The 25,768-nt window shown below is 34.7% G+C and overlaps 1 protein-coding gene across 2 annotated transcripts in view; it reads left to right on the forward strand.

Annotated features, from left to right (window-relative positions):
- Positions 1-2,438: 2,438 nt before the first annotated feature.
- The window catches only part of LOC142358669 (uncharacterized), a 43,767-nt gene continuing 20,437 nt past the window's right edge, over positions 2,439-25,768 (forward strand). The window contains exons 1-8 of one of the 2 annotated variants that reach the window (XM_075410161.1): positions 2,439-2,640; positions 2,979-3,255; positions 5,072-5,136; positions 9,676-9,917; positions 12,724-13,212; positions 13,277-13,419; positions 20,861-20,925; positions 21,018-21,080. In XM_075410161.1, the coding sequence (XP_075266276.1) occupies positions 2,495-2,640; positions 2,979-3,255; positions 5,072-5,136; positions 9,676-9,917; positions 12,724-13,212; positions 13,277-13,419; positions 20,861-20,925; positions 21,018-21,080 (1,490 nt within the window). In that variant the 5' untranslated portion in view covers positions 2,439-2,494. The remainder of the gene's footprint in view (positions 2,641-2,978; positions 3,256-5,071; positions 5,137-9,675; positions 9,918-12,723; positions 13,213-13,276; positions 13,420-20,860; positions 20,926-21,017; positions 21,081-25,768) is intronic. The other variant, XM_075410162.1, reaches the window with a different exon arrangement.

Genomic DNA, 25,768 nt, shown 5'->3' on the forward strand with positions numbered 1-25,768 from the left:
CGTGAAATTGTTGACATTGATCTGGGAATTCAATGCAATCTGGAATTTAGCAATTCATGGGACTGCAAAATAGAGCCACTTGAAATCAATTTTTCTAAGCTAGGAAAATTTGTCGTTTTCTTGGCGGCTAAAGAGGACTATTGAGACGTCAGTATTGTTCAAAAATGGTTTAGCCTTTAGTTAACTTCTTTGGGCATGATTTCCATAACTTTTTGGTGTTCCAACATTGTCGAAGGAGATGTGATGAACTGATATATTGTAGGCCATCTCTTTGTTTCTCCAGCCAAGATTCCGCATTCTTTTCACGCATTCCAATTTTTCACGCATTCGAGAAAGATAAGTGTGCGTGTAGATTTCAATTGTAAAAATGTCTGAAACTTGAGTTTTGCGTCTCCTTGGTAGTGTTTTTTTTTCTATAAGAACTTTCTGAATCTTTCTGGTGGCATTAAGCTTTAGAAGCGTGATAAACTGTTAAAGGCTGGAAGGCATTGAGTCACATAGTAGTTTGTACGTTAAGGGGTTGGTGCACCAGTTTAATGAAGTTGCCGGGAAGGCATGAATTCAGAGTGAAACTGTCAGTCTTTGAAAGCTTTGAGCGCAAAATTAATCGTTTTTGTTTTTATTTCTGACGGGTTTTGACCAATTGGTCTCCACTTGAAGTGGTTCATTGTCCATACAGGTGGTAATCACAGAGTATTAATTTTGATGTGAACTTTTTGGGGTGTATGTTTTGGTATGATATTTTGTGGTTCGTGGCTCTGCTTTGCTTCTAGCTGTTAACCAAGTTTCTTGGCCTTCTGCTCTGTTATTATGTAACTATTCGTGGGCAATTTCGTTTTCGTGCTTTTGGGGACAATAGATACTTATACAAACTGGACTCTAGTCTTGAATTTTAACAGTTCTATTTCGATTTTCTTGTCTGTTTTCCAGTTCTTCTGTAACTTGGTGCTCAAGTTCTTAACAACTAAATTATCCAGTTTCATTTGTCCTTTGTCTGTCTGAGTTACGAGTTTGTGAGATAAGTTTGAGTTGCTGGGCAACATTTTAAGGTCAAAAGGCATGTTTGCAGACTCAATTTGGTTCCGTTGCGTGCCAACTTGGTCTGCAACATTTATTTCGTCAGATGAATGTTCCTGTTGCCTAGATGCAAATGCGGAGAAGAATTGAACAAATTGGTAAAGCACTGCCAAGACACAAGAAGGGCGCCAACTCAAAAATATTATGATTGATTACAAATTTAAACAAATTTCCTAACAAAATTTTGGGTTAAATTGAAATAGTAGCCTGCTAGCATTGAAGCTAGATGTTGTTTTCGAGAGGCATTAATTGGAGCAATTTCAAAATCGAAAAGAACCTTATCGGGTTTACAATATGCGGCAAAGGTTTCTAAGGCATCAAGTAATCGGCTGTACGTTTTTTCCGTTTTTTTTGAAAGGAGGGCATGCAAACAACCGGGAGGAATACCGAGAATATATATGACGGGTCTAAATTTGATAGGAGTTTGTGGGAAATAATTTAAAGGTTCCATCCGCTTTCCAATGGCCGACTTTCCAACCGAAGCATTATGATTGTCCTCACCGTTTACGCGAATAAGTTGGTCATCTTGTGCAAATGCGGAAACGTGGCTCTTGTAGCTTTGCTATTTCGAGCAATTCCAGGCAGTGGTAAACTTATTTATTCTTTTAACATCAAACTCATGGCCTTCTACAACCAATATTTCTTTGTTTTTGGAAGAGATAATAAACTCAAAGTCGGCAGTTATCATGCTGATTTCAAAATGCAATGAAACAAGAAATCTTCTAGAGTTCCATCCATTTTTCAATTGCTTTTAATTGCCTCATTAGGGACTTGATGAGATAACTAATTCGCTAATTGTTATAGTTTTGCGTTTAACTATTGAGTCGTTAGCTTTATTTCTCTGATAATTATGATCCATGAATTTACAGATTAAAACCGGGGTGAAATGATTGAGGTGTGAAAAGTATATTCACACTTCAATCATTTCACCCCGTTGTTAATTTCTATTAATTAGACTAATTAGAATTGATTGAGGCCTAGTTATCCTCAATTAAAGGAAGCTTAAAACCGGGTTGAAACAATTTACTGGTTAAATAATTAAGGGGTTAATTGATATCGGGGTTAAAATAGGGGGGGTTAAAAGAATAAGGGTGAAAAACATGACACCCATCATTTGAGTGAGTGAGCTAATTGAATCATTTTCAAATATTTCATGGTTTTTGCTTTCCAGCACTCATTTTGGCTAAAAGTCAAATCGATTGATTTAGTGTCTTATGTTTTAAAATTTACCATTTTTATCGACTTTCTCATCGAAGAAATTAACGTTCTATAATTTTTTTAAAAATATTTGGTACCAAATTCTATACCGTTAATCCCGCGCAAGCTTGTAAACATGCGGCACCAGCAACTCTGTAAATTATGGACTATGTAAACTTTTTCAGGTTTGTGTTTGAAAATCCGTTGATTTAGTTTCTACATGTTGTTTGTGATTTCGCCACAATTTTTGTTTCACAATGGAGCACAGTTTACATTATCTTTGTTGTCTGCGTGTGGGAAGTATGCATTGGAGGAGGAGCCCAGTCAGAAATTGTGGGTGGCCCTTGTGGGGAGTGAAAACGAAGAGTAAGCTATCTATGTACCCCTTCGGAATAAAATCCACGCTTAACAATTTCGAAAAACGTAATTTATATAAGGGTCGACGTTAGCGGCATAGGGCGATATTAGCATCGCTATATTTTTATTTTCAGTTTATGTTTTCTCAACTGTAAATGTTAATGATTCAATCCGGACGGACTGAACATAGCCTGAAGAAATTTGGCTGTAATTCGATCGAATGACTTGTCATGTTTTCTAGAAGATTCATTTTGATCAAATTTATAGCGTCGACTGTTTTATATAATGAAACTATAAGCAAAATGACAAAATGGACGAAAATCGGAGAAAATCTGATTCTATTTTAGGATACTTCAGCTGAATGCATATGTAGTATCTATCTTGAAGTCTATGCTGGACAAACTTACTCCAACGCAAGCTAAAGATGTAAATGTTGAGGATAGAATGAGCCGCATTTGCTCAGCCGTGCTGTCGTTTCGTGACTTTAGTGCAGACGTGGTCAACGTTTTCGACTCGCCACAATCTTGTGATCCTTCAGATGTGAAAGAATATTTCGACAGTCTTCACTTTTCTTTACGGCCTAATGTTGCGCATCTGTCCGATATACAGTTTCTGCTGAACAGTGTTGGTAGTTTTTCATAATTTGTCGCCTCTCAATAGAGAATTGATCCTGTAGAGAATCAATATTACTTCAAGCTACGTGCATATTATTACAACCTTTTTTGTGGGTAAAGGCATTAAAGATTGGTATCAATGAAATGTCCTTAAAAATTTGAACCGATCCCTGAGGCGACGTTGCAGTTTTTTGTTACTCGAAGAAAAATTTCCTAGTTTTTCCATTTTTTGACATTTTCACGCTACATTTACGATTAGATCCAACTAGATGTAACTAAAGTATGCAATAGCTCAATGAAAAATTATATTCAATATCGATATCGTGACAGTGATCGCAGGAAACTCCTACCAACATAAAGTACATTCAATAGCTCTTCAATGAAATGCTAAACACAATCAGCAGTAGTTAAGCAAAAAATGCTATTTCATTTTACCATGATCCAGAAACCGTATTTATCAAAAACAATGTGCTTAAGCGCGAGGGAAAAGTTATATACGACTGCAAATTCTTTGGATTATGATTTTGATAATAGATTCAATTTTAATGAATAAGTTGTTGGAGAATTTTGCGCTTTTTGTTCAGCTAAGCAAAAAAATTTTCAAAGGAACTTAACTCCATGCGCAAAAGTTTTTGAAGGCGTTAATTTTTGCTATCGAGTAGCTCAATAAAAGTTTTTAAAGTTTTTGGGATTTTCAAATGTTTAGTTGCTGGTTTATACTTTTCAGAAAAACAGGCGAAGTTACTGCTTATTTGAGATTAACGATGACCTAAAGCAAAATGATGTCTTTAATAGTTTTTTAATCTCACAAAAGCACAAACTAAATTTTTTTTCAAAGCTCAGCTTCGAGAAGCAAATTTTGAGTTTTTAAAATTTTTTGTGACATGGAAGAAGTTATCAAGTAATAGTTTTGGTAGTTGGTTCAGACTTCGAAAACAGGGAACTGATTATTTTACGGGGTGCCGAAAATTAACATTTTTCAGCTCTCGGTACTAGCTTTTCAAGTCTCCAATTTCAAGTCTCCAATAAAAATCAAATTTCAAAACTTTTAGTTTAAACTTAAGAAATCTTAACGACACAGAATGCCACCTGACATAAATGAGACTAAGCTTCAAGTTGACAAAAATAAGCTTAATGAAGGGACAGAGTTACAAATTCATTCATTTTTGGATGCCGAATAAGTTTTAAAAGCCATTGGGTATCAACTGGAACCATTAAATAGGTTCATTTATACCTTTCGGCAGCCAATTGGAACTTAGACTAAGTCCTAAGACTTTGAAAAGAACAACAAATCCAGGCAAAACTTCGAGCAGCAATTCATTAAAAATTTACGAAACCAGTGTTGAAGCTATTTAAGCCATGAGTTATTCTCAAGTCAATCTTAGGAGCTATAGTGGATGTGAGTTGGAGATCGCTGCGGAATCGCAATTCCACTGGGAAGGATTTTTTAGATTTTTTACTTGGATTGTAAATACCATAGCTTGGGTTGAATCTTATTGGTTTCTCGATACTATGCTCATGCGTTGAAATTTAATACGCTTCAAATAATCTTTTGCTTTAATGTTGGCACACGTTTTGTTTTGTGCTTTTGTGGAATTCTCATTGAGCACAGAATTACGCTTAATTTTCGATTTCGTTCCATAGTTTGAGCTAGCGTTATTTCTGCAATCTAGGGGACTCTATAATGCTTAGGTGGTATTGTTTTTGAAGCCTTACAATGTTAATGACTACTCTGCATGTATAGCAGCCGCAGTAACTATTGTGCAAGCACAATTGATTTAATAGCGACTTAAAATATTTAGAATTCCAATGCAAAACTGTTTTAGGGGTTTGACAAATTTGTGGGCTGCTTCGGCGAGGATGGATTTGGAGTGAGAACTACTGACGTCCTGTAAGATATCCATCTAATTCATGTATTTTATACATACTGCTCATCCTTGTGACTTTTTCATAATTATGTTAGCTGTTTTCTGCATTTTGCTTGCTTTTGGTTTTAGAAATAAAACTGCGGAAATTAGAAGTTTGCTTAACAAAAGTCCATTAAGAAAAAAACTTAGCTGAGAGATTACGTTTCTTGAGACCGAAAAGACCTTATTATTAGTTGCTCTTTGAACGAAGTTCATAGCAATTATTGTAAACGTGTGGGTCTTTTTATGCAAAATTTTCGCTTGACGGTTTTGACTTTTCGAGTGACTTTTACGCCCTTGACTTTTTGCGTTTCGCGTGATCTAAAATTCTCTTTCAATCACAATTTCAAGCAGCTGAACTCAATTGGCGGCAATTTAATACTAAAAGTCAAATGAAAAGTGCGCCGAAACTGGTGCCATTTTTCACTTTAAATCTTAATAGTGGTATATGTTAACCTCTAATGTGGTTATTTGAAGCTCACTATTGAACTTCTTAGTCCCATTTAGCCATTTCATTTTTGTCGCAATACTTCATATTGAATGCTGAAATATAACTTTATTGATGTCGTAAAGTTTAGTGGTTGTATTTATACAATTAGTTTCTATTCAAAGCAAAGTTCATTCGCATAAGGCTGTTATCATGCAGATGAATAACACCGGTAAAGAAATCTAGAATATGGAAAAAAAACAGTAGAAATAATCCTTTGATTTTAAACGGGTTCGAACGTATAAATCACAAAAAGTAATCAAATTTTACGTTGAATTGTTTCACGTTGTATTTTGAATTAATACAGTTTTTTTTACAATTGTATCTGTCTGTCATTAATCTTTTAAAAGACATGTACTTTTTCCATTTTTCTGTTTTCTTGGCCGGGTAACTCATTCAGAAGACAGCATAGCGGCGTTTATTAAATTAAATAATATGCAAAAAATCCTTCTGAAGGGAAAAGATATCTTCTGAGTGAGAATAATCTTTGTTTCTAAACTTAATTGCCGGTAATCCTGTACTCTGTTTCATTCGCGTTTTTAACACTTTCAGATGCTATCAGATTTAAATGGAAACGAGTTTTCTGCAAAATGACGTGTTATAAAACGAAATGAAAAACTATTTTTCCTCTGCTTTTGTAATATGTTTCAGATGCATTTAAAAACAATCTTTCTATTCAGATCACTATTGAAATCAGTAATGACGCCTTGCCATGGTTACCACGTGACACAAAAGATATAATTAATAGCCGCGAAGCGATAATTGCTATTATTGGGGACATCGTGGTTTTTTTTTAATTCGTCGTCTCCTTCGATGATTCTTACGACCTGACTTCTTGGAATTGACTTTTTCAATGACTTCAGTGACTTCTACTGCTTTGCAGTTAAAATTTGTGTGCGTGACATCATTTTTGTCTGCTGTTAGGTCAATTGCGAGACTTACCTCACTAAAAATGATTCTGAACTCACTTAATGAACATTAAATTTTATGAACGTTTACTAGTTAAAGATCAATAGTGAGCATCTAAGCAGTGCAAAACTTATATTCCCTAATTCCTGAGTAATAGAGTCTTGAGTATTAATGTCGAATATTAATTTTGAATTTTTCCTTTTAGAGAAAATGTGTCTCATAAAAATGACAGTCCGAATCTAACCCAAAAAGTCTAGTTGTCTATTAAAGGACTGGTGGTCGATATGTCTATCTTATTTCTTTAGTTCTTTCAATTAATGGACGGCCACAAGCGTCTATGTCGTCTATTGTCCGGCAATCAGCCGGCTATGTTTTGTTTAGTGGGACTGTTATTTTGTCTTTCGTTTTCATTCTTTGCCATACTTCGTCTAAGTGTTTTTGCAGTCATATTTTTTTCACATTTTGGTTTTGTGCTAGAGTAATTCAACCAGTCATTTTTAGCTGTTTTCTTTGCATACATTCTGGTATCATAGTCAATCACTAATTTTCTTGTTTCGTCTTTCTATTCTTGGTATGAATTTTTGTTCCTTCAAGATCTGTTCCTAGCTACTTATTTTTTTTTCTCGTGCATGATCTTGTTTTTGGCCGTCTACTTAATATAAAGTTGTACCCAAATACTTTATTGTTCTGAACCGCCTTAACAGGGGAGCAACTATATACTGAACTGAGTTTTTTGTTCAGTCAATTTGGCCGATCTCTATTTGCATGGGAGAGAGTTTTGAGTGTGATCTTAACTATTAACATTTCGAACAATTGCTTGTTATTGAGGAACACGAAACAATATCATTGCTGACAATTTTTGGCAATCGAAAAATGTTTGTATTGTATTTCGGCCAGGTCTTTTGAAAATTATTGCAGCTATTTTTACTCTAATTAGAAACAGGAATTGTTTTTTAATCAAAAGTCATTCATTGACGGCTCCTATTTACTTGAAATGAGCACCAATTCGATTCTGGCGTTTTGCCAGTATTTTTTTTCTTTTTGCAATCTGATGACCTAGTATCACTGTTAAAAAATCCATTTGGCTTTCTTAAATGGTTAAGTGAACCTATATAATGCTTTCAGTTGACGCTTAATGGCTCTTGTGACTCTGAATATAATTGTTTTAAGAAAAACATCGGTTAACTTCGTAAATTTGCCACTTGATTTTTAATTTTGTCAACTGTTTGCTTAGTCTCATTAAAAATAGCTAGCTTGCATCTTTCTAGAGAGTGAAAAATATGTCTTTCTAGCTGTCATACTATTAGAGCATGTCTTGGGTTCGATACCACATGCCTTCGAGTTTTCGTAAAATTTTTATTTTTGAACATTTGCAAATTTTTGAAGTTGTTTTTTGTGCCTTTTCAGATTATCATAATTATAATAAGCCCCGTTGTTTTTGAAAGAAGGCGGCATTGATTATATATAATGTTTTTAGTCCGTGGGCTCTGGTTCTAACGGCTTTGTAACCATTTTTCTTTACAAAATGGAACTGAATCTTTGATTGTTGGCTGTTTTTGCCGAGGAGCCTCCTCTCCGGTTTTATTATAGGTTACGGCATAGTTTCTAGTTGTAGTGGAGTGGTTTTCAGCATTTTAATGTCACGAATTATAGCGGTTTTTTACGTTTTTCTAAATTTTTGTCTTTTTTTGTTTATCTAGTCCCAGGGGACAGGGAACCTCCTGGTGGGTAGTAGGTTACTGCATGTTTGGTAGGGTCAATGGAATGGTATTCAACATTTTCTTTTCACGCATTTCATTGCAGTTTTTGTTACAGCTTGAAAATTTTTCAAATGCTCCAAAAATTATCATGTTCCAACTCTATCGATCTTTATGGTACAGTGAAAATTTTCCTAGGCTTGCAAATGGGTTACTGGATAATTTCTGAGGACAATGAAGGGATCTGAAGATATTAATTTTATCAATTTTGTAATTTATTTTTTAATAAAATATAAATTTTTCAAATTTTTGAAATTTCTGTAATTTTGCCGAGTTTATCGATCCTCAAGGGCCAATGAAATTTTTAAAAGTCTGGCTGATGGGTTTCTGTACAGATTCGAGAGGCAGGCAAAAAAATGGTTTGAATAAAATAATTTTGCAAAATTTACAAACTTAGAAAAATATTTGCAGTTTTCATGTTTTTCTATCTTTAGTTTTTTTTTTTCATCTTAAGTGGCCAATGAACCCCTTTTAAGGCTTGTGCTTGGCTTAATGGGAATTCCTAATTAGGTGAATTTTGACCTTCAAGGTAAAAGCTTTAAGAGTTGTAGCAATGATGTTAATTGATACGCTGGTCAGAAGCAGTAGTTTTAACTTTCGCATTCCATTCTTCGGATTTTATTTCAGGGCTTGTCCTATGTTTTTATATTTTGTCAAAGTTTTTGATACGGCCATATGGAGTCACAATCACTTCAAATCTGAATTTTGCTCCTTTGTTCATGCAATTTTAACTGAAGTGCGTGCGTGACGTCTTTTTGTACTCTTAACGGAGTGTTTTTTGTTCCTTCGCGTGATTGAGTTTGTTTTTGGTCACACCTGACTTACCTCACTCTCAAAAATATCTTCCTCACTCTCAAATTGACTTCAACGTTAGTTCGAGGAAGAAAGTTCAAGTGAGTGTATAACTCCAATTGAAGGCATTTTAATAGCAGCTAATGGAAGCCGCAATAAATTATACCAATTCTTAATCAAAATATAACATATCAGCGTTAAATGAAACAAAGAAATTTCTTTTTTGACTGTTTTTCCAACTATTTTTTTAAAAGACTACAGATCTACAAAGCTATTGCGACTATTTTCTGACAATCTGCCAGCTATGTTTTTAATTTGAGAGAGTAATTGAATATCTAATGATTTTCAGCGTTGAAGTTGTTCGTAAATCGAATAGACCGGTTGTTTATGAATTATTTTTGTACTAATGAAGAATGAAATCAGAAAAGTGCCAGAAAAAAGGTCTTCAAATCTGAAATATTTATGAAATCACCCGATTGTATATTTTTTGTTCGCGTGCTAACTATTAAACTTGGCTACTATTGCTTTGTAAATCAGCTATATTTTGTAAATGATGTTAAAGTTGAAAGGAAATTTAGGATTGGGGATCTCGTTGAGGCAGGAAGTCTGTCTCTGTCGGAGTTCGTGAACGGATTGGTCATTCGATCCTTTGCCCAACAGGTGGAGAATCTTGAAATTGGGATTTCCTCTGAAACTTCTTCAAACACAGAAAACTTAGTGAACAAGTTTTCAATCAGTATGCTGCATAAGCGAAATGCCGCAGGAAAACGGAAGCGGTCGCAGTCTCCTATCGGCATTAGTGGATCCTTCGGACCAGGTAGTAAGTAATGCGCTATTTCGTGGAAAATTGTTGTTTCAGGAAAAATTTCTCCGAGGCCAATGCGTTTTCACTCTTATTGGAGCGAGTTTTTGTTTATTCGCGTGAATTTGTTTTGTTTAACACCTGACTTAACTCGCTCTCAGTATGACTTTTCCTCTCAAAATGATTGTTGACTTAAATTAGTTGGTATTAATAAATGCTCCATTGATCTGATTGAAGTTTAATTGTGGGAGGTTCAATTGTGATTGAAGTTTAATTGTATACAATACTTAAGCCTTTGCTATATCGAGGCTAAAGGCTATCGCAGCTTTTTTGGCCATCTGCAAGCTGTTATTGGTTACTAATTGAAATGCTCCATGTCTCAGTACTAATCCCTTTATCTCTCACTAAGTAGCAGTATTAAGTAAAAATTGCCTTATCAGCCTTTATCAGATTATGCGTCGCATGACTTAGGCTCATTAAGACATTTTATCAGATGTTATTTGATGAAAATTTTCGGCAGATTTTACTGGATGAGAATTCTACCTTGCAAAAATGTTATCGTGTAATGTCTAATTAGAGTTGAGGAGTAACTGAAGAGGAAAAACACCCAACATAATATTTAATACACTATTTGCGCACCACCATATAAACTGCAACTCAACGGTGCCGTGCGCAACAGACAAGAATCGGAGTTTTTCCATTGTGGAACAACCCTGGAGTGAAAGGGCTCAGCAGTGCAAAACCGATGAGTTTCAAATTTTTTTCCAATCGCAATCTATTGAAATTTTATTAACTAAAGTTCTGAGCAATTGTTAAAGTGAACAAGGGGACCTACATTGTTAATAGCTACGATAGAGCGCTATTATTGGTCTTCTCTTTGTTTTTTGACTTGTATTGGTGCGAGATCTGCTCAAATTTTTTTCTGCTTTTGTTAACGAGAAGTCAATTTAAGGAGTAGTGATTTTAGTCAAGCTGGAGTTGTAAAGACGAAGAAGCAATTAGTTTAAGCTGTGAAATTTTTTCAGTTGGAGTGAGAAATAGGTTTTTCAACTAATTTTTGGTTTTGGTAATAATTTTTTGTTCACGTTCAACTATTTATCTTGTATTTTCGCTGTTTTTGTCCTCATTTTTTAAGCTAATGGTTTCTACAGGTCGTACATGTTCTAATAATGCATGGTTGCATTTTTAGAATTCATCAAAGGGCACTGGTCCTATTGGCTCTTTAACAAGGTGTCATTGAAGCATTCTACTGATTCAACTCAAATATTCTGAAGACGTTGTTAAGCGTTATGGAAACGATTTATTACTTTCATTTGATGTCTATGGTTTTAACTGCCTTGTCACAACCTAATTTCAAAAATATCAGTGAGTTTGTTTTGTCTTACTAATTTTTGTAGTTCTCTTTGTTTTCCTTTTTTTTGGGCCTCATTAGTGACTGGTCTCATCAGCTCATTAATGAGGCGTAGTAGAAAGCATTTACTAGTTTTAATTGGCATGTAAATTTTTTTTTTTTTGAGGTTATTTTTTGTTTTTATAATACCCGTCTAATCTTTTAACAACTTTAACGCTACTTCTTTTGAAATAATGTTTTTGTTGTCTTGTTAATGATTCTCGTCAATGACAAGGGTAATCGGCTTTCTGAATCAAGGAAAACAAAACACAAAACAGATCAGGTTTTAGATTGGCAGTGATTTAAGCTATTTATACTTAGCTTGAGACTATTTTTTTTCTGAAAAATTAGCTGGTCAACGAGCTAGTTATTCTATTTGGAATCTATTTGGTTGCTATTCTTAGTCTTGCTTGACAGATCGGATTGTCTATTATACACCGGAAATATGAATCTATTTAATGGTTCCAGTTTTTAGCTAATGTGTTAATTTTGAAATCATTCGTTCCGAATAAATCCGATTTCCTTTACTTTTTATTGTTGACCTCATTTGTTGTTAGTTTTGTTACCTTATCCTTTGATTGTACCTCTGAATTTTTCAATGAAATGATTGTTCCTCTGAAATGTGAGAACGTTTTAATTATTTTCTGGTGACCTGCCAGCTATATTGTTTAGCTGCAAGGCGTTACAGATATTCAATTGAACTCAAATACTGTTTCTGAGCTCTGTATGTGTAATTGTACATCAATTTTCTAGAAAAAACGTCGAAACGTCGTTTTTATAACTGCTTTAGCTAAAAAAGTAAAAAATTTTTGTTTTAAAAAAATTGGCGGCTCATTGGCTACGCATATAGGAAGCTTGTGACTTTCCTTGCGGACAATTTATTGTTTAAGATCTTACACGATAAACATTCTTCACTTTGTCTTCTAAATTCTTATAAGATCTTACAAGTTCTGATAATTCAAGATTTTAGCAGATAATAATAGTTAGGAAGAACTGAATTTTTATCTTAAGAAATTTGTTATCAAATCTTACACGATAAAAGTTCAACTGAAGCAGAATATTTGTGGTGCAATGGCTGATCCAATCTGATCAGATAATAATTTTTGATAAGCCTTTAATCAGATCTTACGCGATATCAATTCTGACCTAACGGGTATCCTTGTTAATATCCCATAAAGTAAAAAAACATGATCGTGCCTTTTTTCCCGACAGGGTGCGGGCTAAGTTTAAATGAAATCACTTGGACGGTGCATGTAATTTCAATAACTTTAGTTTCGTCCATGGCTTTATTGCTTGATTTTTCTAAAAGCAATATGGGAACATTAAGTGCTACAATCTTACTCTTGGAATTCTGCTATCTCTCTGGGTATTGTAAGTAAATCAACAAAAATAGGCCGTCTTCTGATTGTCCTCAGTATAATTGTTTTCCTTTAGATGATAACGAGTTTGGCGTGCCTACAAGCAGCGACTTCGATCATTCCACAGCAAGTGAACCTGTATCAATGGGTGGCATTCCCGAATGGAAAGAAAGTCACACCAAAAGTAAAAGAAGGAAAAAAGACCGCGATTATTGTGGCAATGCACGAGTTAAGCCATCAAAAACCAGGGCTGCTAAATTATTGATGTTATCTCAGAGCAGCTCAGTAAACGATGATGACGGTATTTTGGATTCCAATTCTCAAAAAGACAAAATTGTTGAAAGTTCTACAAGTGGTGGAGTTTCGTCGGAAACTGCTATGAAGCTTATTGGCGATGTGGAAATGAGAGAGCCCTTTAGCTCACAAACATCAGTGGAATTTGGCAATGGCTGCTTTGAAGAACGAGAGGCAGAGAAATTAAAGGGAGCAGGATATCGTGAATTTTTTCATAATTGCTACGACGGACAAAAGTTTTACAGCCGAGATGAAAGATGTGAAGTATTAAGTGAGTTTCAACTTACATCCTTAGGTAGTAAATGGTTCTTTAGATATTGTTAGATTTGTTTCAGATTTCGATAATAGGAATGACTTGTTTAAGTTTATCGACAAGCAGCTGCAACTATTACCAGACGAAATAAGCCTAATTGGATTGACACAGCTACAGCATGCCGTGTTTCAGCTCATTGCTTACCATTGGAAGCACGCCAAAAGTGTGAGTAATTCAATCACAACATCGGTATAATTACCCTAATTGAAGGAGACGCTTATATTGCAAATTCTTGCAAATGACAATTGTTTTGCAAGGGAGTTAAAGGATCTCGTAAGATAGACGTCAAAAAATTTTGCAAATTTGAGCACTAAGTTGCTCGAGGAAAAATTAATCAGTTCAACCCGTTGATTGAACTTCTCTGGCCTCAACAGAAAGTTTCATATCAACTCTAACGTCACTGACACGATGACAAGACGCAATATCATAAAACTTTTTGTAATAATCTCTTTGATGTAACTTAGAGCTAGGTGCAACTGGATTTAGTAAACAACACAAAACTTATATTCAAATCTTTCAGTATCGGTACAGCCCAGGTTGCATTTTCGCGAAGCGTTAGCGTCGTTTTTCAAGCAGCAGGTGCTCTGAAAAACAGTCTAGAATCAAAGAGTCAGTATCGAAAAACCAAATCAAAATAGAAACGGGATAAGCCCATAGAACCGAATTTTAGATGCCAGCTACTTGAACATAGTTCTTAACAATTTTAGTTATCATCTCTAATTCTTATTGGTATTTAAACTAGCCTCTGTATCCCTTCATTAAGAAACAAGAGTATATCAGACTACGGAAGAACATCAACATCATTAATACTTTATTAAAGCCGCACAGCGATAGCTGGCTCTATTATTCGCCTTCTTGGTTTTTTACGACTCGAAGAGGAGTATTGTTTTCTTTAAGGTTTTTTTTACCGGAAGTACTGTTCGTTCAGACGGCGTATTGACCTAAAAGCGAAAGAGTAAAATTGCCATGTGAACTAATTTTTTTCTTTTGACTTTGAAAAAAGTTTTTGAGAGATTGGTGCATATAGATAACCCCTTTTTGACCGTTTTTTCGTCAAATTGACTCAATTTCTTTGCTTGTAATTTGTTTTGTTTTGTATTAATAGTTTTTGACCAATGCTGCATTAATATCCTCTGTTTTCACTTTTTGCACGTTGTTTTCACTTTTTGTTTATTTGTACTTCTGTTATTTGGAGTTCTTTCATTGGAAGAAAGCTATCTTTTTTGAAAGGTGTTTTGAAGTAGCGCTTTGTAAAGAAACTTTATTTAGATAATTTACCAGATTTTATCTATTTGTGCCTCTCTCTCATTATCTTTTCCTTATTATTGTTTAAAAATGGTTGCGATAATTGAGTAGAATGATCATTTTGTTGAATGAGTAGTAGGCTGGGGTCCGTTTCGATTTGGCTCTGGAATCCTCTGGATAGGTTTTGAATTTGTCGCCTTCCCTATTTTTGTGGCGACCGTTTGATCACAGTCCCAGAAGTCAGCACAACTTTTCTAGGTGACTTCTAGCACCCAATTTTGAATACACGTGCTTGGGGTCTTTTGCTGATGCCTTCTGTGTGGATGGATAGTTCAATGGTGATAATTTTTAATCATACATGGTTTTCATCACACGATGAAAATGACTTCTGCTGTCACTTATTAATTCTAATTTTATTAATAGCCGCCCTCATCTTCTCAGCCGGCTATTATAGCGCCCCTATTTTTTTTTACTTCGTCGAACTTTTTTTTCGTTTTACCATTTTGCCGCTTTTTCGACATTTTGCGTGAAATCTTTTTGACTTCTCTAGGCTAGTTTCTCTCTTCTCTCATTCTGCTAAAAGTGAATTTGAACATCAGTTGCTCAGCAAAGCAATTCAAAATAAACAGAGTCAGTATGAAAAATTGAAGTCAGAAATAGAAACGGGATAAACCCATAAAGCCCAATTTTAGATGCCCGCTATTTGAACGTCGTTTCTATAATTCTTAGTTACCACCTTTCTTCACTTACCTTAATCACTCTTACGACTGATTAGATATTAAACTGAAGCCAGGTGATCATGTCATAGTGCTTCAAGTTATGAAAGTTTATTAGACGGATTGATTGCGTACATTAGTATTAAGCTGAATAGCTCAACATTGAGAAGCCAAAGTAATTCTAGTTTTAGAATCTAACCCAAACTGCATACGAAGTTAGAACACTTTTTTAGCGCTTAGAGAAAATTTTTTGTTTTTGTTTCTTTTTAATAAACGCCGTCAGCCTCTCAAAGGCTTAGAGGTCTGTTTCGCGATTTTGTACGCAATCTGCCGGATGTTTTGACTTCTGGTCATGAAATAAGCCGTTTCTGTGACTCTATTTATATTGAATCATTAATAGCCGCCTCAGGTTCTCAGCCGGCTAATATAGCGCTCCTTTTTTACAATTCAAAGAATTTGAATTGTATTGGGGCCCTGTCTTTTTTAATTGGTCTTGAACGAAGTTCATAGCAATTATTGTAAATGTGTGTGTCTTTTTTATGCAAAATTTTCGCTTTACAATTTTGACTTTTCGAGTAACTTTTACGCCCTTGACTTTTTGCGTTTCGCGTGATCTGAAGTTCTCTCTCAATCACAATTTCAAGCAGCTGAACTCAATTGGCGGCAATTTAATACTAAAACCAAATGAAAAATGCGCCGAAACTGGTGCCATTTTTTAAACTTTAAATCTTAATAGTGGTGTGTTAACCTCTAATGTAGTTATTTGAGACCCACTTTTGAACTTTTTAGTCCCATTTAGGATCCCTCTCCTCCCTCACCCCCCCCCCCCTACCACGACTGGAGCAGGCTGCAGTTCATTAGATCTCCCACTAGTCGTTCTAGAGCAGTTCTTCCGACGTTAAGTCGGTTATGTTTTTAGGATCTGTTCACACATTTTCATGATTTTTGATGTCAAATTGGAGTAGTGATTTTGATCACGCCCAAACAGGAAGTGGAGCGAAAAGGCGATTGGTTTTTGTGGCGTGACATTTTTTCGCTCTAATGTTAAAGTAGAGTGAGAAAAGGGTGTTTGAACAAAAATTGGCTTTCTCGCTAGTGATTTTTTGTTTACATGCATCAATTTCACTTTGATTTTTACTGTTTTTTTAATTTTTTTGGGTCACTTTTTTTTCTGAATGGTTTTTTCAATCTATTCATAGTTCATTCTAGTCCTAGTTTTTTGTTTCAACCAAATTTCTTGATTTCTCGCTAATGGTTTTTGTTCATATGCGGCCTTTTGACATCGATTTTCTGTTTTTTTTTTATTTTTTATACATAAATAATTTTGTTTCTGCGTAATCGCAGGGGAGTAGCATTAGGCTTTGAGTCTGCATTAACAGTAGCCTGTTCTCAGCTATCCTTTTTCTATTATTCCCCACATCTCAGACTGTTCATTTAGTGAGCATGAATGCTATTTTTTGGTGACTATGGCCACTTTTTTTAGTCTGAAACTTTCACGTGGTACCATCATTGCAGCCAACATTGGTCAGGCTATGGTCAACCTGAAGCTATGGTTAAGTAAGAGCTCATCTTCACACAGACAGCTTCACGGAGGCAGGGGATCGAGCTAACGATCATTGGCGTGTCAATCACACAGCTTACCTCTCGGCCATCACACCATTTTGATCTGATTTTTTAGAAATGGTTTTCCCAATTCATTAATAGTCCGTTTTAGGTCTGGCGTTTTGTTTTGTGAATGACAATTCTCTGAATTTTACGTCAGAACTTGTCCTGCTATGTTTTATTTTTCGTCGTACTAAAATGTTTTTTGCTTTACTTTAGTTCACAGCTTGTTCAACATTTTGCGAGTAATTTTTGACTTCTCTAGGCTGGTTTATCTTTGCGCTCATTCTGCTGAAATTGTTTTGGACATCAGTTGCTCAGCAAGGCAATTCAAATTGAACACAGTCGTATAAAAAAACGAAATCAGAAATAGAAACTGGATAAACCCATAAGCCCTTTACTCAAACTTTGTTCTTAGTTACCATCTCTAATTCTTATTGGTACTGATACTGGCTCCTGTGTCGTCTCCCTGGGAAACAGGAGTATGTTCAGCTCCAAAATGACATCAAAATTGTTGGCACTTTAAAGTTTTGTACAAAATTCATTTTTATTGGTTTTTTCTCTTCTTTCAATCCCAATCATGGTTATGGGAATCAACGGCGGCTATTTTCTATTTTTTGGCAATCTGTCAGTTATTTTTATTAAGCTTGAAGTACCACGAATTATTTTTGTGTTTTGGCGCATCTTTGTTGGCTTTTTAAATCTCATTTTGCCTATTTCTTCCTAGCTGTACGTTTTGGAATAGCTTTTTGTTTTTCAATTGTTAAACTAGAGCTGCAACTATGACGTGACACTTGTATGCTAGAAAATGCTAATGTCATTGAAATAATTTATACAATTTTCAAAGCAGCTTCCTGTTTCTAGCCTTGGTTCCGTGTTGTTATTGCTGGTTTTGGGTTGGTGACTTATCGAGCAGATAGTGATTTATGGAGCAGATAAATCCCACAATTTATTTAGTTGCGTTGGACTGAACCTTTATGCATGCAAGTATGAGTGAAAGTTTCTTGCTGAGCGTACTTTATTGCAATACTCTTAGTTCTTATTTTTCTAGACTTTTGAGACGCTTTTTTTCGTTTTGCAGAAGCACCGTCTAAAGCAGATTTTTTTGTTTTCTATTTTATGTCGTTCGGTTACTGCTTGAATGTGAGCACCGTCCCCTGTTAATTTCATTGCGTGGGTTGTTTTTTGAGCATACAGGACTTACCCCACTCTAATGACGTTTACTACCAAAATTGTAGTCATTTTGAGCTAAGTCTACACCTCTTTCAAGGTAATAGAACAAGATAGCATGAAATAAAATTTTATCTTTCTATTCATGATCTGCGGCTAATCTGGTTTGCAGCATTAATTGGTAGTCAGTCCGTCAGATATGTTGTTAAAATTTTTGTTTTGCCATTTGCCTTCTATGGTTGGCTCGCGAACGAAGTTTGCTGCAATAATTGTGGTCTGTGTGTTTACGAAAGGAAGTGAGTAGTTCTCTTCTATCGGTTCTGGCAAGCCGAAGGTGAGTATTTATATCTTTTTATACGTTGCGTTATGGATTTTAGCAGGTGCTTTGATTTTTGAACAGGTTTTTTTACTTGGCCAGATATAAAGAAGTCATGTTAACTTACCGGTCTCACAAGATGACTTTTGCAATCACTAATTTTAGTTAAATTGAAAGAATAAAGGCAGTGTTGTTCAATACGAAACTGTCACTTTGATAATGTTCTGGCCTCGTTTAAACATACCCCCTCTGTAACAACACTCCAACAACCTTACCCTTGTAAGGTATAACCTTACCCTTGTTGTATAACCCATGGTCTTCCGTAAACCCTCACGTACCCTTCCCCCCACCTACCACAACCACCTCAAGCTACTCCTCCACCGATCACCTTACTATCCCCTCCTCCTCTCATATACATGTACTGAGTTAGCCCTACCTCCGATGACACCCCACCTTCTGCGCCACGAATTTTGTTTAAATATTTTTTCCAAGAGCAGTACGTCCGACGTTAGTTTCTTTTGTTTATGTGAGGGCCCACAATTGATTGTTGTTTTTGTTTCATGAACACTTCAGCTTCACTTGAATTTGTTGCTTCCATGTGTTCTCATTTTTGAATTATATTGCAAAAAACTTTGATCGTATTGCTGCTTTCTTTTTAAGATGTATTCATACATTTTCCTCGAATTTGAGTTTTCGAAACGAGCTAACCAGCTACCGCTCAGTCGCCATCCTATTGCAGCAGAGTTCCTAAGCTAGTTTATTTTTTGAAATGCGTGCTAAAATTTCTTTGAAAGCTATCTGAGTGACAGAAAGCGATATGCCCCCTGGGATAACTCGATATCAGAGCAAAACGCAATAACTTATGGAGTACCGCACGTCTCAATTCTGGGGCCACCTTTTGTTTATATTGTACGACAATCTCCCAAATTCTGCAAAGGATTGCAAAATTTTTCTTTTCTGGAGAAATCTTAGAGGAAATTGTTATAGACTTATCCAAATGGCTATCTTAAAATAAGCCTAGCTTGAATGCAGACAAATGTGAAATCGTTTGCTTTGGTGCCAGCAATGATACAACTAATGGCCTCAATTGTCAAAAAAATTGGTTCATGCAAATCTCTTGGCATACATATAAGCCAGGTTGAAGGAAAACTGACAAATTTCTGTGGAATTGTTTATAGTTTACGAAATTTTAGTCCAGCAAACACCTTGTCACTTCTACGAACTATACACAAAGTCCATCATCAACGGCGTTCTGATCTATAACTGTACGTTTAGAACATATCGGCAAGATGTTTTAATATTCAAAATCTAATAGTTTGGGCGATTTTCTTTCGTAAAGAAGTTAACGCAGTATCAGAAAATTTTGTATATACGATTTTGTATATACGCTTTTGTATATTTGTACTACAAGATTTTGTATATGCGCTTCAGTTGTTTTCGTTGAATTATTCAAAAGAATAAAGAAACTGTAGCTATGATAATGTTAATCATCCAATTGCCCGTTTCGAGTAGAATATGTACTAGACGAGCATCCCAAGGACTATAATACCACCACGGAGGCGGACAGGACAAAACACAAGAACAATCTATTACTAAAAAGTGAAAGGCTTTTAAGGTCCTTAAAATGTACAAGAATTCAACCAGCATACTTAAACATTTTTAGCAAAACCAGTGTTCATCAAAACCAAAATTTTTGCAAAAAGTTGAATCCAACATATTTGTTTGATATCGCAGAAATTATTGATCTTTTTCCAATTTAGAAACTGCTCAATCATATAAAATTTTTTTATGTTAGGTTTTCATTTGGACAACCACTCTAAAAGATGTTGTCTCTCATTTGTTGTCCTTGTTGGACTAATGTTTATTGTTTTTAAAATATATCAATTTGTACCTCTAACTAAACATCCAATTAAATTTAATTCATTCATTCAAAAGATGACAAGAGGACATGACAAGTTTTTGGGATCATAAAGTTGTTCTTTTCCTGGTTTTTTTTATTTTCTGTTTGCTAAATGTGTCTTAAGTTGGCGTTGTTTGCAGATCATGGAGGTCTTTACAAGCTCATATAGTTTTTTATATCTGGTTTTTGAGGTAATGCCGACTAAATGACAAAATTTTGTAGTGATTTTTTCAATTGGACAAATATTTGTCTTCTTATTTTTTCTGCTTTTGGGGTCGAATTAGTTTTTTATAGCTTTGATTATGGGTTAGGTTTTAGCCTCGCACAGTTGTTTTTGAGGACATCGGCTTCGAGAAGTTTTTGGTAAGGTTGTTTAATGTATCCAAATTTTGTCGTTTTTCTGTCGTTTTGCCTGTTTGTCTCATACGTGCCCGACCATGTTTGAGATATCCTGCAAATTGGTCGCTCTGAAGATTTTGGCAGGATGGAAAGGTCGGATTTTTTAAGTTTAAAATGGCTTGCATTTTCGTCTTCATTATAGTTTTTGGGAGCCAGTCCATTTGCCAATTAATTTCCTTCTGAAGAGATGAATGCTAAAAAAATCTTGTTATTGCTTTTTCTATCATCATCTTGACTCATTATCTGTTGTATTTTTAGGCTGCTCAATGGCTCATCTTGGAAGATTTTGCAGAATTTATCTCCAATTCAATGCATCTTCGAAGGTTAGTTCACCTTTAGTTACACCAAATATTATGGTATATGTCAGAGGTTTAATGTTTTTGCTATGATTTTCATAACGATTGTGACTGTTTAGCGTGGAGAAAATGATTGTGGTGTGCTTCGAGTTGCAGAGATACACCAACAGCTGTGGAGTCAGGTTAGCCTTCGTAAAGGAAAAACAACCAATTTGTCATAACTTATTGACACGAATTCAATCAATTTCCGTCTCTAAAAGTCATATATTGTTTGATTTCTTTTTCCTTATTTAAAGCTAACTTTTTGGTGTTTTAACCGTAAATTGAAAACCAATGGCGCGAATCTGTAATCATATATATTCATTGCACATTTTGTCTATTATGGGGTGAACATCTCGATATATTCATCTTGAAAATCTTAATATTCAATTGAACTGGACTAACCAAAGAAAGAAAGAGAGAGCAATGAAGGGTAAGGCAACGAGGCTATTTAAACCAGCTTTCCAGCCTCTACTGCATTTTTCTTCCCTTAAAAGAAAACTAAGATTATCCTTTACATAATTATTTTCAATAGCCGCTATCAGCTTTTCATCGTCTATTATTTGGACGCTCTCCTTTTCTTAATTCGTTTTACCTTTTGATCAGATTTTTTTTCGTTTTACATATGTCACAACTTTCACGTTTGATTTATGACTTATCTGAAGCACTGTTTCTACTGAATGGATTTTAAATCCATTCACTGAATGAATTACGCAGTATTTTGTTGTTCTGACCCCTCTTGAGGGTGGAGGAACTATATATACTCAAATGGTTTTTTTTTTGTTCAGACAATTTTCGCCGATCGATATATCCATCGTAGAGAGTTGAGACTGATATCATTAGAAAGCTCTTTCAGCGTAGAATAGGAAATTAAAAAGATTTTTTAATTTCGTTTTTTTTTACAGGGAGTTAACGTGGTTAAAACTTCTGAGAAAAGTAGAGAGAATTATGTTGTTTTTATTCACATTTTCCGGAATTTTTGCCTTAATGTTCGTTAATTTTGCTAAATTTGTTAAAATTTGCAAGAATATTGTTGTTGATTTTATTTTTAAAGACAAAAAAGTATTGCTGATTATTTTGATTTAATTTTTTTACCAAAAATTCTGGCTAAGTATTTCAAAATTCAGCCTTTTTCATCTTAAACAGCACGAAGTAAGCTACTTTAGTCCACTTTGATTAAATTTGCCGGAAGTACAACCCCAAACAACACTAATACAATTTTTGTAGACTAAAAAGAGGGCTATTCCTACTCCAAATTCTGTTGAGAGTGCTCTGTAATTGAAACTTTGAAAACGTTGAATATCAAAAACGCAGAATTTAGTTGAGATTTTAATTAACAAATTATATATATCTATAATACTCGAAAATATAATCTTCGTAGTGGACGAAAAGCATTAGAAAGGCTAGTCTTGGGCCAATCTTGCACTATTACAATTCAAAAAAGAATTTGGATTGTAATCAGTCGGTCTTTTTTTAAAGAAAAATAATCTTTTATAATTAAATAAAGAGCAGAACATATCAAATCAAAGCTGAAGAGTGAGAGGTCCAGTTGGCTTCCTAAGCAGCTCTAAGCTACTGCATTTAGTGTTTTACTAGAAAGCTTATGTTCGTTTTGACTTTTAAAAATAATTGATTTTTAATAGCCGCCCTCATCTTCTCAGCCGGCTATTATTGCGCTCGTATTTTTTTTACTTCGTCAAACTTTTTTTCGCTTTACCATTTTGACGCTTTTTCGACATTTTGCGTGAAATCTTTTTGACTTCTCTAGGCTAGTTTCTCTCTTCTCTCATTCTGCTAAAAGTGAATTTGAACATCAGTTGCTAAGCAAAGCAATTCAAAATGAACAGAGTCGGTATGAAAAATTGAAGTCAGAAATAGAAACGGGATAAAAGCATAATGCCCAATTTTAGATGCCCGCTATTTGAACGTCGTTCGTATAAGTCTTAGTTACCACCTCTAATGCTTATTGTGCTTATTGGTGTTGATAGTAGCCCCTGTAGCCTCTCTCTAAGAAACAGAAGTATGTTCAACTTCGAAATGCCATCAAAATAAATCGGACTTAAAAAATTTTTTTGTACAAAAATCTTTTTTTTTCAATATATTCTATTCGTTCAATCCCAATCATGCTTATTGGAATCAACGGCGGCTATTTTCCGGCAATCTGCCGGGTATGTTTAAATAAATAATGGCTAAATGAACTTTTCTGTTTTTCTTAATTTGGCCAACTTGTAGCTTAGTGTGAGCAAGGCAAGAATGCTTCCACTTTATGCTGATTCAAAATTTAATCTCTATTGTGGTTTTAAGCCTTAAATGATTTGTTTCTGGCTTTCAAACAACTACATTTTAGGTTTTTTTTTAGATATTAGCCCATTTTTCACTTTTTCCAGTTTTGTCTCATTATCAAGTTATTGACAGTTCTCATATCACATTTTTGGCGTTCATTATAAGGCAGAATTGATCATGTTTAATCCCTGAAAGATATAGATTATCGGTTTAAAGGCTTCGACACTTCTTTTTTGAAGAATTTAATTGATTTTTTAAAATTTTTTCTCGTTTCTGTGGTTTTTACTTTGTCGTTTGAGTCATATGAAATTTCGTGTATAATGACAGGTTTCATTGGCTTTTCAATGAAAATTTGGTGAGCTGATATTCTGATATTTTTAGATAGCTGATGGCTCTCATGACTTTGAAAACAATTGTTTTCCAAAATAAAAAAACTTTTTTTCGCAATTTTGTTCTTTTTATTGTCTTTTTGTTACCTAGTGTCTTTAATTACAGGTCAAATATGACATTATTGGTATCATGGGAAGGTGGCAAAATAGATCGATGTCACAAAATTGATTATTTTTAAAGAATTCGTTATTACCTTACTGGCTTTGACGATTTTGTTTTGCTTTTTTTCTTTTTTGTATACTTGTTACCAAGTCTCATTAAAGAAAGGGCACATGCTACGTTATCGGTGTTTGCAGAGGACACTATTGAACATGTTTTTGAGGGCCAAAATATGGCTTTACGGCTTCGACAGCGTTTTCTGGCAAGTTTTAATTGAGTTTTTTGTTGTCTTTTTGTTGGTTTTTTTAGCCGCTTAAACAATTGACATAGGACATGTCCTAATTCCTTTCTGTAGAAGCATTGGTAATCTCAATTCTTTGGGATATTTTACTTGATTTCTAATGGTTTTCATTACTTTCAGATTAATTGTTTTAAAAAAAATAAGCGAATTTTTTAACTTTACTGTTTTTCTAATTATTACCAATTATTTTTATTGACTGGTCCTATATCTTTTCTGGTGATTTATAAGTTCTTTTTGTTTAGTTTCAGTTTTATCCGACGGTATGTTGACTTTGTTATTAAGTTTTGTTTTTTAAAACGGACATTAAATTTTTGATCTAATTAATGTTTGTTGTTTGATTTTGCTGTTCGTCTTAACTCGCGTTCTTAATATTGGCATATCTCAATCAGTCTAGTGCAATATTTTTTTTCTACTGAGTTTTTTTGCTTTGGAGACTATTTTTCCGCTTGTACACTATTTTTTTCGAAAAAAAGTTCGGTTTTTTGGGTTTTTCTATCTGTTCCTCATTCGGTACACAATTATGCTAAAATTGTGGATGAGCGGGGTCGGAAGCTTATGTGCGGTTGCACATTACGGAGGAGCCTCCTTGTCTAAGCTTAAAGTCTAATTTTAGAACCTATCTGAAACTGCACACCCTATTTGAACAAATTTTGGCGCTTAGTAAAAAAAATGTCAATTTCTATCTCTTCGTCTTTTTTCTATTGACATCGCGATAAGCGTCAAGGGTGAACGTCAGCTATTTTCCGGAAACTTGTAGGCTTTGTTCTTACTGTAGCCTCCAAGTTAAGAACAGGTCCACGATTGCACACCAATGACGGGCGTTGCAGATTCTTGTAAGAAGTTGAAATTTTGAAGATGAATATTACTCGTTTTTGTTGAAATTGTTTCGTACCTCAATTTTTTTAGCACTTTTCCTTTTGCATCAAGGTATTTTCAATCAATTGCATTTTTTTGCGCTTTCTACGGCAGATGGAACGAACTTCTCATTGCCAAAGCTTTTGCTACGAAAATTGTTAACAGCTTTAAAAGAAACTAAAGTAACTCTTTGACGTACAGATTGTAATTTGAAAGGATTGAGATCTTTTGAAAATTGTCTCCCAATTGTCTGAATATTTTCTTAGGTTTTTACATTTCAGAATCTTTTTTCGTAAGAGGTATACCGAGTAGCTACACCAGCTAAATTTGCATAATAGGATTGATTTTTTAAATATAGAATCGAATAAAATTTTGTTGAGGAACTAAGTGTCTCAATTTGGAAAAGATGACACTCTGTTTGCTTTACGTTTTCAAATCTGCTCAATGTGGGTTGGTTATAAGAGATAGAGCAATCAATTCATAATCTAAGATATACACAAACAGATTCTTTTTAAGGTGGTTGAATCACAAAAAAGTGGCCCAGGTAATGGAGTTTGAGGACGGTGGTGTTCTTATGTTCATTTAACCTGTTTTATGTAAATAAAGAGATAAATGTTTGAATCAAATTGCTCCGTCTCTAGCAGTCAGCCTTGCTCAACATGTGGTTAGTTCATGTCATCTGCAAAGAGAACATCTTATATCTTCTTGAATAATAGAGGTAAATCAGTCATGGAGATAATAAATAAGAGCTGTCCAAGTAAAGATCTTTGGATAACATCAAAATTTTTTGATTCCCAACAGAATGATTCAGAGCTCAGATAAACAGGTTGTATTTTTTTTCCAGGGACGAATTTCAAACCGCTTTCCGGATACCATGACATTTTCTGTGAACTGTGTTATTTG

The sequence above is a fragment of the Convolutriloba macropyga genome, chromosome 2, assembly GCF_964194025.1.
Source record: "Convolutriloba macropyga chromosome 2, txConMacr16.3, whole genome shotgun sequence".
Lineage (NCBI taxonomy): Eukaryota > Metazoa > Xenacoelomorpha > Acoela > Convolutidae > Convolutriloba > Convolutriloba macropyga.